The sequence below is a fragment of the Strix aluco genome, chromosome 5, assembly GCF_031877795.1.
Source record: "Strix aluco isolate bStrAlu1 chromosome 5, bStrAlu1.hap1, whole genome shotgun sequence".
In the NCBI taxonomy this organism is placed as follows: Eukaryota; Metazoa; Chordata; class Aves; order Strigiformes; family Strigidae; genus Strix; species Strix aluco.
In genome coordinates, this window is record NC_133935.1 from 54,890,487 (window position 1) to 54,904,319 (window position 13,833).

Here is a 13,833-nt window from a genome sequence, read left to right on the forward strand (position 1 = left end):
TTTGTCCTCCTTCTCAAGCAGCTCATTGGAAGCAAAAACACATGCTGCTATTAGCAGGTAGCTCACATGGCAAACATCCATGCAGGGGAGCTGACAGTTCCAGTACCCTGATAAGACACACGATTCATATGGCAGGCTTTTGATTTTGAGGTTGCTATCTTTTTGTAAAAACTAAAGGATATATGCACACAGAAAGTCCTGCATTAAGGGAACTTTCTGGAGGTTTCAGTGATGATGACTCATGAACTAGGAGATGTCAGGCTAAGGTTATCTGTACCGTGTGTGTATGCATGGTACAATCCTTACTTAGTTACATGATCACACACTGTTTGCTCCAGAGGACACAACCCTTTTTCACTAAAGAGGATCTAACTTGTGATCATGAGGTGGGAATATATAGTGACAGAGACCCCTGCAGCTCTCCTGCACTCTGCATCTGCTGCATAAGCTGGAAGGCTTGTGGGAAGGAGGGTGTAAATTCAAGAGACAGCAGAAGATGTGAAAACATTTACCTCTTGTTAGGGGGGTCACTTCTGCTAGAAGGAATTGAATTTGGCCAACTCTGACATGACATGTCTGTGAGATACTAAGTGAATTTCTAAAATCAAACTATTCCCAAGCAGTTATAAATTGTTTGCTTTTTTTTTTGCTTTTTTTTCTTTTTTTTCCCATTGCCTCCACATCCCACCTAAGCTTAGATTTGTTCAAGTGACAAGTGCCCATGGCTGGTATTAATGAGAGCTGGACCTGACTATATCACTGGGGAGGAGAGGAAGGGCTGATAAAATAGCCATAGGGATAGCAAGAGTCCTGCAGTGCACAGCAGTACCTAGATAGGACTGCCCTGTACTCCTTTAACATCAGCGTAAAAAGTAATCAGTCTTTTTTATGGAGCTAAATATATGACACAGTTATAACCATCACTCAAAACAAGCAACAAAACTGCTTTTACAACCGTTTGAATTCTACAAGGGAAATAGGGCTGTCGGTATATTAATATAGAAGATTACATCAAGTTAATATGTGACTCTGCTCCTAATGAAATAATATGCTAGACCCTCCTCCCCCAATTAGGTAACCACCCAGCAAAAAAGGGGTAATAACATAAATTTTCATAAGAATGTCCTCAGACATCTCAAATTAGGGACCCTTTGACTTTAATTTCTTTGTGCTTCAGTATAAAATGTGAACAATAATGGACAATAATACTCCTATTGTGAAGGCTATTGCAAAGATAAATACACTAATGCTTGAAAAGCCCTTAGGAAGTACAGTGATAGGTGTCACAAAAAAGCCCACAAGGAAATGAATGACTTCATCTTCATATCAAGGTTTCAATAGTGTGCAGTAAGTAAGGCCTGGGGCCACACATTGCACAGAAAGGGTAAACCAAAATATTGAATAGCTTCTCATTAAGTGAACACCATTCATTCAGTGAAGCAAGTGAGACAGAGGTCCTGTGAAAAAATGGGATGTGACTAGATAATTAAAGTTTGTATCATAATGCATACACACAATAGGGGTGAAAAGTTTATACCAGTGACCTTAATTCTGGCATTTCCTAGCTTCTGAGTGCATGACTGCAGCCTCAGTAGTGTTATTTTTTTAACACTATTTTTAACACCATTTTTAATGTGTAACTGTATTTGTGTTGTTTAAATCGTCATCTGCTCATTTCTGATATTAGGCTTGTGTCCTGATTTCAGTTGGGATAGAGTTAATTTTCTTTCTAGTAGCTGGTACAGTGCTGTGTTTTGGATTTACTGTGAGAATAATGTTGATAACACATTGATGTTTTAGTTGCTGTTGGGTAGTTCTTACCCTAATTTAAGGATTTTTCAGTTTCCCATGCTCTGCCAGCGAGGAGATACACAAGAAGCTGGGAGGGAGCATGGCCCGACAGCTGACCTGAACTAGCCAAGGTGATAGGGTGTCATGCTCAGTATATAAACTGGGGGAAGTTGGCCTGCTTAGGGACTGGCTAGGCATCAGTCAGTGGGTGGGGAGCAATTGCATTTTGCATCATTTGTCTTCCTTGGGGTTTATTTCTCTCTCTCTTTTGCTATAATAATTTTCATCATCATCATTATTATTATTGTTGTTGTTATTATTATTGTTATTACATTACATTTAATTTTAGTCATTAAATTGTTCTTACCTCAACCCACAAGTTCTGCTTTTTTTTTCTAATTCTCCCCATCCCACTGGGGGGTAGGAGTAAGCGAGCAGCTGCATGGTGCTTTGTTGCCAGCTGGGGTTAGGCCACAACAGCTTGTTTGTGTGATGCTTTTCTTTCTCTAATCCCCTGTATTTGGAACACTTTGTCCAGATATGCAAATCTTTGCAGCCTGACCTTGAGGAATAGTAGGAGTTTGTATAATTTAGATTAGTGCAGTAATTGTTTGGCCAAGATGCCAGAAACATCCCCAAGGGTATTTAACATTCATTCAGAAGATGTAGCTGTTGCTTCGCAGGTCAGGACAAAAGTACCAACTTGCAGCCAGGAGAATAGGCTGCAGCTCTCACCTGGGAGGCAGCAGACGCAGGTGGCTGGTGCAGCACCAAGCAGGCTGTCTTCAGAAATGCTACAAGGCACAGTCTGGACAATCTGATCAGCTTTCTCTAACACACAGTCTGCAGAAACCAGGCTGAATCAGCGCCATCAGAAAGTTCACTTGTGGAATCAAGATGGGACAACATTCCCTTTGGCTTCCTCTAACTCTGGCTGCCTGATAAACCAGATCACTTAAACGCTTCTTTTTTGCCACCTGCTCCTAAATAGATCATGTGCTGTACATGGGATCACTGCTGCTGTTGAGGATTGTTTGTTTCTCCACTTTGGGCACACAGTTCTGAAGCGGAAATGAAATTTCATTATAAACCTAATGTGTGTTGCACATTGTATATAGTCAAGCCCAAAGACCACCTGCAAGAAACTAAAAGAGCCATCCAAGAAGGATTATAGGATTATATCCTTAAATCCATAATGAGATACATTAGAAAGGGATGTACACTGTTTTCTCATTTTCATGTACAGGCAATAAAATGGATTACCTAGCCACAAATTTCCATCATTTAATTCCTCATGTGGTACCTGATGTGGGAAACAACATCATAGCAGTGCTCACTGAGTACTGATGGAGAGTGAAATGGAAGCTGGTTTTGTATGAAAGGAAGAGCTACAATGTCTATCCTGAAAGATGAAATAAAATCACAGCCCAAAATGACCAGTACCAGCCAGTACAGCTACAGCACAGTCTTCTGGATCACTGAATCACGTAATTAATACTGGTGAGGGTGCAAGCCGTAAATGCACTGAGAAACATAGTGCTCCATAGGCCTCTACAGTTGTTGAAGAGGAAATGGAAACAGTTGGCTAAGACAGAATAAAAGCTTCTTGAAGATGTAAGACAAATTCTGCTGGCAGCCGCAGAAAAGCAGCTCTGACATGTTTGGGTCACTGGAACCATGTGAGTACTTCATCCTGGGAGTGGGGTGCTACCACCAGCATCTGCCTTTGCTCTGTGCCTGCCTCTGTGCCACTGGTGCACTGTACAATGTTGCTGGGTGAGGGGAGAGGATTTCAGGGGATCAAGCCAGTTTCAAGTCCTTCTCTCTGCTGCCATGTTACCCTGCATGGCGGGACCACCATAGTCCTTCTTCAGAGACAGGGAACTACTTGCAAATGGCAGCCTAGAGCTGGAGGTGGCCAGGCATGGAGCTGCAGCTGTAGCTGTGGCTGCGGGGCCAGGACCCCTCTCTCCCTTACAGCCCTTGTGATTGCTCCAAACCGCCCCCAGTAACCTGCTGCCTTAGAACATGGACTGCCTTGCTCAGAGCCAGTCCTGAAAGTGGCTCTTTAACTTGCCTATCATCTTCATCCAGGGAGAAATGGATTCAGTGTCTGGTGTAACCAAGTTCAGAGGCCCTGACAGCTCCACCTTGCATTGGTTGATGATGGATAGTCCCCTCCATGCCTGCAGCTGCCTTCTCTGCTAACGAAGTGGGAAATGAAGGCATATGGAGCCAGCTGTACTCATTACATACTACCTGAGGCTGCGTCATTCTGGCATCAGAGGTATCAAGACAAGTTCAGAATTACTGGCTTCTGCAGCAATTGAACAAGTGTTGGGGGAGGGAGGTGAAAAATACAGCTCTTTCCCAGTTTGATTAACATTGGGTGTTGTCTCTGTACAATTTCAACAATAGTGACAATGTGTTAATGCACCTACAGCACCCGTTGGCTTATGCATGGCTCTAAGGAGTCTTAATGAAAAATTATATTGCAAATAATATCTAGGTACTAAGAAGAGACAGAGAAGAGGTTAATTATTTGGGGACCAGCTGAGACATAGTACAGTCCAAAGTCAGCTGCAGCGCACTACTGAGACTATTTGGGAGACTCTGTAGGCTTGTTGATTTAGTTGCTTCGCTGCTCCAGTGGGAAACACAGATTCACACTGTGTCATGCAATGCTGGTCCCCAATCTATCTGTCAGATCTGATAAGTGTTGTGCTGGGGAATCTTGTCTCCCTAATGAGCATTACAAGATGGGCAGGCAAACAAGGTCAGATTCCAGAAAAGAGAAACTTTTTAGCTTCTGACCTGTAGGAGACTAGAAGCCTGGTAGACTTAAGGCCACACTTACACAACACCTATAACCCACAGGGACATGATGCCAAACACAGTACAGCTGAGTAATTAAATGTTAGTTCAAAATCAGAAGCCATTGCAAGTATAATTGCAAATAACTAAAACCACTAGGAAATACTTCCCCTCATCTATACATATGAGAATGAATTACTTATTTGATGGGTTCAATAAAGTCTGATTCTAACAGATGCAAAAATATCTAATGTACTCAGTATCTCAAGACACTCAGTGATTAACTACATATGTCCCTTTTGTTATATGAAGAAAAGCAGCAGCTTTATAGCACGTTATAAGAACTCAAAGGAAATAAAAGCAAGCATGTCTTTTTGTTAATGTCTCATATAACAGGCTTCAAACTTTCTAAGGAAGTATAAACAACTGTCACTCAATCAGCTTTGCAGAAATAATGCAGTTAGACCAACAGTATCAGGCATATTCTTGTTTCTGTTCCCCTCTAAGGTTTAATTAAGAGCAACCAACCTGGTTTTGCTCCTTCTCCTTACTTGAACTCAGTATTGTTGCTAGGTGGATCTGTATGCCCAGATATGACCTGTCACTAAAAGTCCTGAAAATTCAGTATGCCATGTAGCTAAATGTAAGATACAGATAGGAATAAAACTTGTCTTAAGGCAACACTCTATCTTGTGATGGCAAACTGAGGCTTATCTTTTTTTTTTTTTTAACTCACATGGTTGCATTTACAAATTGCATGCAATTCTATCACTTAGAAAACAGCTGAACCAGTTCAATCTCATATCAAATTTTTCATTTTTAGATAAAAACCTGTGTAACAACGCTCATTACAAAACAAATTTCTACAATAAAATAACATATTCCAGAGCATTGCTGTGGAGAGTTGAAATTATCTGAACGTCACCATTAACTGTTATATCAACATATATCATTGCACTATAATCTTAAGCAATGTAACACTCATCAGACATACATCCCACAACAACTAAGCCTATCACACACTGATTATAGCAGAATCTGTGAAAAGACTCTCCTTGCAACTGAAGATGAAAACAGTTCTGTGAAAGACTTGCAAACAATTTCCAGCTTTTCTTGTTCCTAGAATTCCATTGGTTTTGTGCATTTGGGCTGGATATGGTGGTTTTAGGAGACAGTGTGTGAAAATGCTAGATCTGCTTTTGGAGAATGGTTTCATTATGTCAGGCAAATACCTGCACTGCAAAAGAAGGACCTCAGTGCCACATGTGTAGCACATACCCATTGTCAGAGTAAAAGGGAACGACTGTGACAAATGAGAAGCTTTTTCAGCTAATTCATTTTGTGTGTAGTCATCTCAGAGCCAAGAGGCTCCAGCTGGGACTGGTGCCTGATTATGCTCGAAGGTGTACCAAGTCAGACAGCATCCTTCTCTGAGCACCTTAGGGGCTAAGCAGACAATCAGACAGCTAGTGAAAGAAAAGAACTACAGCTGTTCCTTTTCAGCAAATGAGGAACTGAGTCACAGAGCTAAAAAAAGGGCCCAGCCCTCAGCCAGTATAAATTGGCACAATAGGATTCAGGTCAGCACACATACACCAAGTTACAGCAGCTGAAGCAAAATCTGGAGTTGAATTTATAATGCCTGAGACAAATATAACATATCCAAGTAAGATTTAACCATCCACAAACAGTGTAAAGGATAAAATGTACTTAAAAATACTGTACTTCACATGTCTTTTTTGACAAAATCCACAGCATAAAATGATGGTGCTGGTTATCAGATTAGACAAGCACAGAATGAAAACACTGCAATATAAACCAGACAGCTCATTAAGCAGGTAGGGTATATAATGTGCAATAAGGGACAAGATACACCCACCTTTTCTCAGGGGAAAATTATTTTTCTTCTAATTTTCTTAGTCATAAAGTAACTGACAGAGTTGAAGAAATAAACTGTACTTTATCGGGGGTTCTGGCAAGGGGGTGAAGGAACGTTTCAGGGATTTTCAGAAGGAATTTATACATCCAGCTGCATCTTGAAAATATTCCAACAGAAATTTCTAGGTTTTAATTACACATAACAATGCTGTACTTTCCCCCCCATCATCCTTTTACATAAACTCTACATACACTTCCATCAAACTCAAAAAGTGTTTCTCTTCAAAATAAAAGCAGTGGATTTCAAATGCTTTATTTTATTCTCTGATCTATCAGTGTAGCACATTTCCATTCTCTTTGCCTTGTCCACAGAAAACAACATGAAGAAGGTGTGGAGGGTCCCTGCACTGATGCCTCAGAGCCTCACTTCCCCGCCAGGAGAGGGACCCTGACTCCATTTCCAGCTGTTCCTGAGCTGTCAAATGGGCCATTTTCGTGTCCATACTAACTTGTCTGTCTCAGTACACGATAGCCCAGAAATAACCCACTCCCTTGATACCAGTCACAGACAGAAAATACAGGAAAGCTAACAGAAAACCAATGTCTGATGGGATGGATGAAAGTGGATCTCAGAAGAGCCACTGTCCTGTGTTCAAAATAGAAAGGAGAAAGACTCGATGCCCCTCAAACCAGTGACTCTCAGGGAAGTAAAACAAAATGCTTTGGGACCGAGAAATTAAACATGGATATAAATCCATGAGTAGTAGCTGTGGAAGTAGATTCAAGAAAAGGAACAATTCTAGGACAGGCAAGAAAGACCTGTGTCTGACCGACTAGAAAGAAATGCCATGGTGCCAATAATGTCATGAGAAACATTATCATTTTGTTGGTTAAACAGTGTTTAGGAATGTACTTGGGTTGAATTCGAAATAAGTACAAATAAAGTGAAGCTGTAGACAAAGAGTTGTTCCCTTCTAGTCCTTCTAATTCACTTTTATTTTTCAGGATTATTTTTGAATCTTTTACATCAGTGCTAATAAGGAACATTTCTACAATCCATAGAAGGATGAGGGTGTAGAAAGGACAAAAGAAGAGGGGAAAGTCTGCTATGTGAGAGACTTTGCAGGAAGAAAAATCTATTACTTGCTACAGAAAGGTTTCTCCCAAAGTTACCTCACTTGAACTTGTCCCTTTCTCCTTCAGAGATCTGCAGGCCACGGGAGGTACAGTACCACAGAGCCAACACTCACAGTAGGGTTCTTCGGCAAACATTGCACAATTAGCTGAGTACAACTGTGTGTTTAAAATGCTTATTCAGTTTTGTAATCCTGTTTGACAGGCATGTCTAAAATCTGCTAGTGAAGAGCAATGTACTCTGAGCAGAATGAAACACTCCACATCATACCTGAAAAATGTAGTCTAGGGTATATGGCTCCTCCCTGTAAAACCATGCCATATGGTAATGGTTGGGGACACCCGTAATGGAGCTGAATCTGCCATCAGTTTTATTAAAGGTGAATTCCCATCTATCCTGACTCCACTGAAAAACCTGTCACTGGTCACCTGCCATAATGGCTAGGTTCCCATCTTGAAAGGACAAGTAGTACATGAATAAAAAAGTATAGTAATGCCTCACATACAGAAATCCTGAATGTCAGAGATGATACAAAACTTGTTTGCTGACTTCACTAAGAGATGTTTCTCATGGGTTTTGACTTGTATTTTATTATTGTGTTTTCAAATGTTACAAAACCCCGTAAAGGTATGACAGAAAGTACCTGACATTCAAGTGCTCACTTCTTCAGAAGTTGTGTTGAAGGAGGTTTTTAGAAGGACATTTTAATTCAAAGTTTGGTAACTTCCTTGAAACAAAGTATACATTGGTAATTTTTGCTGTTGCTTATTAGGAAACAAAAAAATGTATACACCACTCTTGAATGAAATGTATGGCTGAGAGGATCTGCTCTCAGGAATGACAAATTATTTCCTATATCCTGCTTTGTCTATGAACACAAAATCATTTCTTGCTTATCTGTTTCAAAGGAAAACTACTATACCCGTGTATTCTGCTTGAAGTGTAAATCAGGATTGTCCTCTCATTTGTATACATGTAAATTAATTCTGTCAAATTACAGTGTGAATTCAGTTAAAAGTCACAATCAAATTATATTTGCAAACTTAAATAGATTTTCTGAAAAAACCCAACCCTCTAAATATCAAGTATTTACCTACTTTGTGTGGACAAGACCGTATTTCTACTCTATCTTTTACTTTACCTATTCAAGCAAATTATATCTTCTTCTATGCACTTGATGGTGGTGTTTTTTAACATGCTCACACATCATACTAGATTTTAATCAAAACAGCCTCTCCATCAGCGTAAAACTGAAAATAAATGGAACTGTCCCTGCTTTATGTATTTGTTAACAAGACCAGTCTGTTCCATTTTGCTGATAACGTTTCTGTGTTACTGTTTAACAATGACATATACAAGACATAATTAACATTACAAAGTAGCTAAAGTAACTACTTTTTTTTTTTTTTTTTTTTCTTCCCCAGGAAAAGATGAAGAACTAGGAAAAAACCACAGCAGAGCCAAAATACAGATTTTCTTCAATCTGTTAACTAACCTTCTAATTCTCTTATTAAAATTTTACCAAAGACAGAAGACCAGACATTCTGCAGAAAACAAGACAAAAAAAGAAGTGACAGGTCATCCATTAAATATGTTGATTTTCAACTGCAGTAGCAAGGAGAGATCTATAGCTATATGTTAAAGCAATTTAGATACAAAAATATTATGAAAGATAGGTCTGAAAAATGATTATTATTAAAAAAAAATCTGTCTGCTGATATCCTAATACCTACATGGCAGAGATCCTGCACTAGTCATAAGGAATGTTGTTAATCATCTAATTCTCTTTGACCTTCATTTCTTTCAAGTCACCCAGAAGGACAAAATCCTATCCTCCTTATTTACAAGCGCATTCCCATTTGATATTAATGGGATTATTTTGTTAGTTTGGTTATATATTCACATACAAGAGTTTTCTCAAAGAATCTTAGACATAAGCACCGCCTGGGTTCTGTTTATTCCACTCAGCTGCTACAGAATTTCTTCAGTTTACTGAAGAATAAATTCTCCTTTTGGAATCAAATAGCATTTTCAGGTAGCTTTTAAATTACTGATATTGTATCTGATTGTACTGTGAGACAAAAAGTTGCAGAAAGTCATAAGGGTTGCAACACCTTGGGACTTGCAAAGCGCTCAGCAACGTAGCTACAGTGTGTAACTCCACAGTGATACTGAAATACTCCATGGTCTTTCAGAAGTCTGGAGAAACCTGTAAATGCTCACAAAAGACACTATAGAGGTGAAACAATTAATCTCTCCTGGACACATAAGGTTTAATAATCCAGCCATCACAGGATCCTACCCATTAACAAAGTCACTAAGAACATGACACTAAAAAAAAAAAAAAAGCGGCAATATATAGGCTAATGAACGAGTTAATGTCTACTTGCTCAAAGAGAGGTATTCAGAATGTAGGATTATAGTTTCATTTTTTATATTTACACCTTTAATTAACAGCTTTTCCATTACATCTTTGAGAAAGAGAACTAAACGTGAATTTTTCATTGAAACAGTAAAAAGTTCTATTTCATAAGAGCATTACTCCATATCCAGCTTTAATATGTGTGGTCTTGCACTCAGTCTGAAACTAAAGCTAAAAATATAATGATGTCCATGTACAGCAGTGAATGCTATGGGTGCCAGAAATATACATATATTGGCGTCTTGCCATCTCAATTATCAGGGCAGACATAATTAAACATATTGCGAAAATAACTAACTTCATCACTTCCATACTGTGGAATAAATAACAAACTTGTAGGGGGTTTACTTTCTTACTACAAGCAAGCACATGTCCTTTAAAATGAACTAATGCTCACCTACATTGGACTGAATTTGACCTGTTGTTTTTCAGAGAGAAAATATGCAATATCTATATTTAAAAAAAATCAGTATTTGTATTTACATTGGATAAAATGTCCTGACAATCAGAACTGGAAGAGAGGCCTCTCTGCTGTCTCTCAAACAGCCTAAATGGGTGTTATCTCTGATATGCTGTCCTAGACCCAGTGAAACAAATTCCTTTCAAATCGTGACCAGGCAGCAGAGGGAGAAGTGAAGATTGCCCTGCACCCGAGTCAGACCCCTGCACCTGAGTCAGACATGCTCTGAAGAAGTCTCCGTGATAAAACACTAACAGAGAAACACTACTTTGGCTCTTTTACCAGCTGTGGAAATAGCTGAGCAGGATCCTTGGAGAGCTGCAGCTCTTGACTCAAGCCATGCCACCCTCATAACCCTTTTTCTGGGTCTGGCTTAAGGGATGGTTTCTTTCAGGTCATCATGTTGGGTCTGTTTATCCTCAGTGGAGAGAAATGTGCACCCCTAGGGCCTGCTGCATTTCATCCTACTGTAGATGTTTAAAAGCACCCCAACTATACCTTGATCTCTGCATTGACTATAAAGATACAGCGATTAAAATCAGGTGGAGATGTATACACAGCAGCCATCTAAAACAGGCACTCAGGGTCCCTTTCCTTCACTCCAGGGAGGACAGATGTGAAATGATGGGTCACAGTGAGGTTGGCAGAAGAGGAAGAAACACAGTCTGAGAGAGAAGCCAGCCACACTATTCATGAGGTCCTGTCATAGCCCTGCAACCTTTTCCATCATTTGTTTTCTTAGATTGTCCTAATATTTTTGTGGTCATAACTTTCACATGCCTCTCTGTCTTCTGTGCTGTCTCTCATCTGTGCTTGGCTCCCTGACCCGTCCCCTGAATATCCAGTGAATTGCTTGGCCTGCAGGAGCCTTTGCACACTAGAAGGAAAGTGGGCCTGGGATGCAGCCAGTTCGTTGCAGGATGGAAACCAAAAGTAAAAAGTGCACATACCCTTAAGTATTACTCACATATAACTGTCTGTATAAGGTTCAGCATCTGTGTTCTCCTCACATGTCTGCCTGGGTTATGTCTAATTGAATAAAGGTAGCTCTTTAAGGCAGGGACTGCTCAGGCCTTTATTTCTTTCTTATGCTCTACATAGGGCTTAGATAAATGTTAAATTGTAATAATACTAGGAAGGCAAAGCCAACCTTTACAATTATGTGATTATTTTTCACAGCATTGAGAATGGATTTCCAAACTCAACTGGTTTTCTCTTGCTAAACACAGCCACATTTGCAGTATTAATGCTACCACTCAGAGGGACAGAAAATGCCTGTACTCAAAAATTGGATGAGACTTCATCTGTACTCTTAGCTAACACCAGCCTCAAAGAGAAATTGCTTAATACTAAGCATTTTTTTTAACTAATTTTACCGTTTTGTTGCTAAAGCTTGTTAAGTTAGAAAAAAATCTGTGAAACAGACAACACTCTTAGAAAGAATTTCTAGAGACATGTAATTTTAAAGCATACATCAAAGGATCACGATCCTGATAGTCTTCACTTGTGATTTAATACCTTGCTATCTCAACTTGACTTTATTGCCATAGCAATGCAATGATGCTAGAACTACACTGTAAATGAAACACGCCAACTTAGTTGCACAACTAAATAAATAACTTTACACATAACTTGCACAAATAAATAACTTTAAATAAGTAAATAACTCCATCACACAATCAGTCAAAAATGCAATTAAAAAGAGCCCCTTGCTTTGTGTTGTAAAAATATGAAATAGTACTTGGGACACGCTGTTTCACATAAAATTCTTCCCTATATTCAGCATCTCCAAGGTCAAAGTACTGGAACTTGATTTTTCAAAGCTGAAAGGATGGTTTAATAATTATTTGGTATGAAGACAACTCTGTTTCTCTACCCTGCATACCATATTGAATTCAGTATAGCTTGATACATTGTGTATTTTCATTCATGCTTTCATTACAGCCCTGTGAAGTACAATCATTTATTATACATTCCCTTGAATCTTTTTGAAACAGCAAACAAAATGTAAAATGCAAAGGGAGAGAAAAGAAAGCACCAGACATCTTACTAGGAAAGCAGTATTCCCTTTCTTATCCTCCTTGTTCTAACCATGAACCTCAGTGAGTACTGAACAGTGGTGGACATTGGAAGATAAAACTGAACTATAGGACTTTATGCAGCTTTAATGTCCTAGCACAGCAGTGATAAATTCTGAGTGCCACCACAGTGTCACGTCTATGATAATTACTCAAGCAATAGATATCTCATTAAAGAGAACTAAGTGTCTCAGAAACAGTCTTTGCTAGCAGAGTTAGTTAGTAATATATTGGAGAGAAGTGACCCATCAGTTCTCCAATTCTTTGCTAAACTTTAGTTCAACAGTCTAACATGTCTAGGAATAAGCAAAAGTCACTCAGGCCTTTCAGCTCCTTTTCCTTGCCTCAGCCCAAATGAATTAATTTTTCATAGAGCACTGGGTAATTTATTCACACAAGGCTCAAATCACAGGCAAATGCAAAGGGTAGAGCACAGCATCACATGAAGGAGGCTTTTGGCCACATACTTGTGACCCAGATTCCCTTCTTACCAGCTAGACTGAAAGGAGCAGACATCAGGCAGACTACAGGGAATCATCTCCCCAGTTAACCTCACTAGCAGAAGACTGCAGTATAAGGACATGTCATCAAAAATCTTCACATCTTCATGTGAAAGTGGAAATTAGAATCTTAATAGCAAATACTAATTTTCATCTAGTAAAATGTCGTGATTTGTGTTTAATACTGTAAATGCTTGAGATCTGGAAGTATTTCTTTCTTGTTTGGCCAAATTTCTCTCATTTTCCTAACAGAAGCTTTGAATTTACCAAACAACTAGCTTCTGTTTCTTTTTCTGATGTCATTTTCGCAGAAAGCACCTTCTAATTCCAAAAGTCATGCAGTTCTTACCTGGTACTCTAAGAACAGAAATCAGCAATATTTTCACAATAAAAGGCCAGCAGGCTTTTTGCAAAGTCACTGAGAATTGTGTTATAAAATGCCTCTACTAATAGCAATTGCAAATTAAACATTTATTTACCTTTATGTAGTCTTAGCTAAACACCATTTGCTCTAGAGGAAATAGAGTGACTAGGCAGCCTCAGCAGTTTGAATGAATCATTAGGAGAGTGTACCTGCATGACAATAAGAAGGTCAAACACCAAGATGAAAGAAGCCAAGAAGGCTCTTGAGACCTCGTCACTTGGCAGAAATCCACGATTCAGCTTGTCCCAGCTGATCCAGTCAGTAGTGATGACAAGCACAACTACAGAGGTCAGAGTAAACAGAACCGTCCTGCAAGGGAAAAAAAAAAACA

General features: G+C 39.3%; 1 protein-coding gene across 2 annotated transcripts in view; it reads right to left on the bottom strand.

Annotated features, from left to right (window-relative positions):
• Nucleotides 1-13,833, bottom strand: part of TMEM117 (transmembrane protein 117) — a 228,356-nt gene that overhangs the window by 27,703 nt on the left and 186,820 nt on the right. For both annotated transcript variants that reach the window (XM_074825464.1, XM_074825463.1), the window contains exon 6: nucleotides 13,652-13,811. In XM_074825464.1, the coding sequence (XP_074681565.1) occupies nucleotides 13,652-13,811 (160 nt within the window). The remainder of the gene's footprint in view (nucleotides 1-13,651; nucleotides 13,812-13,833) is intronic.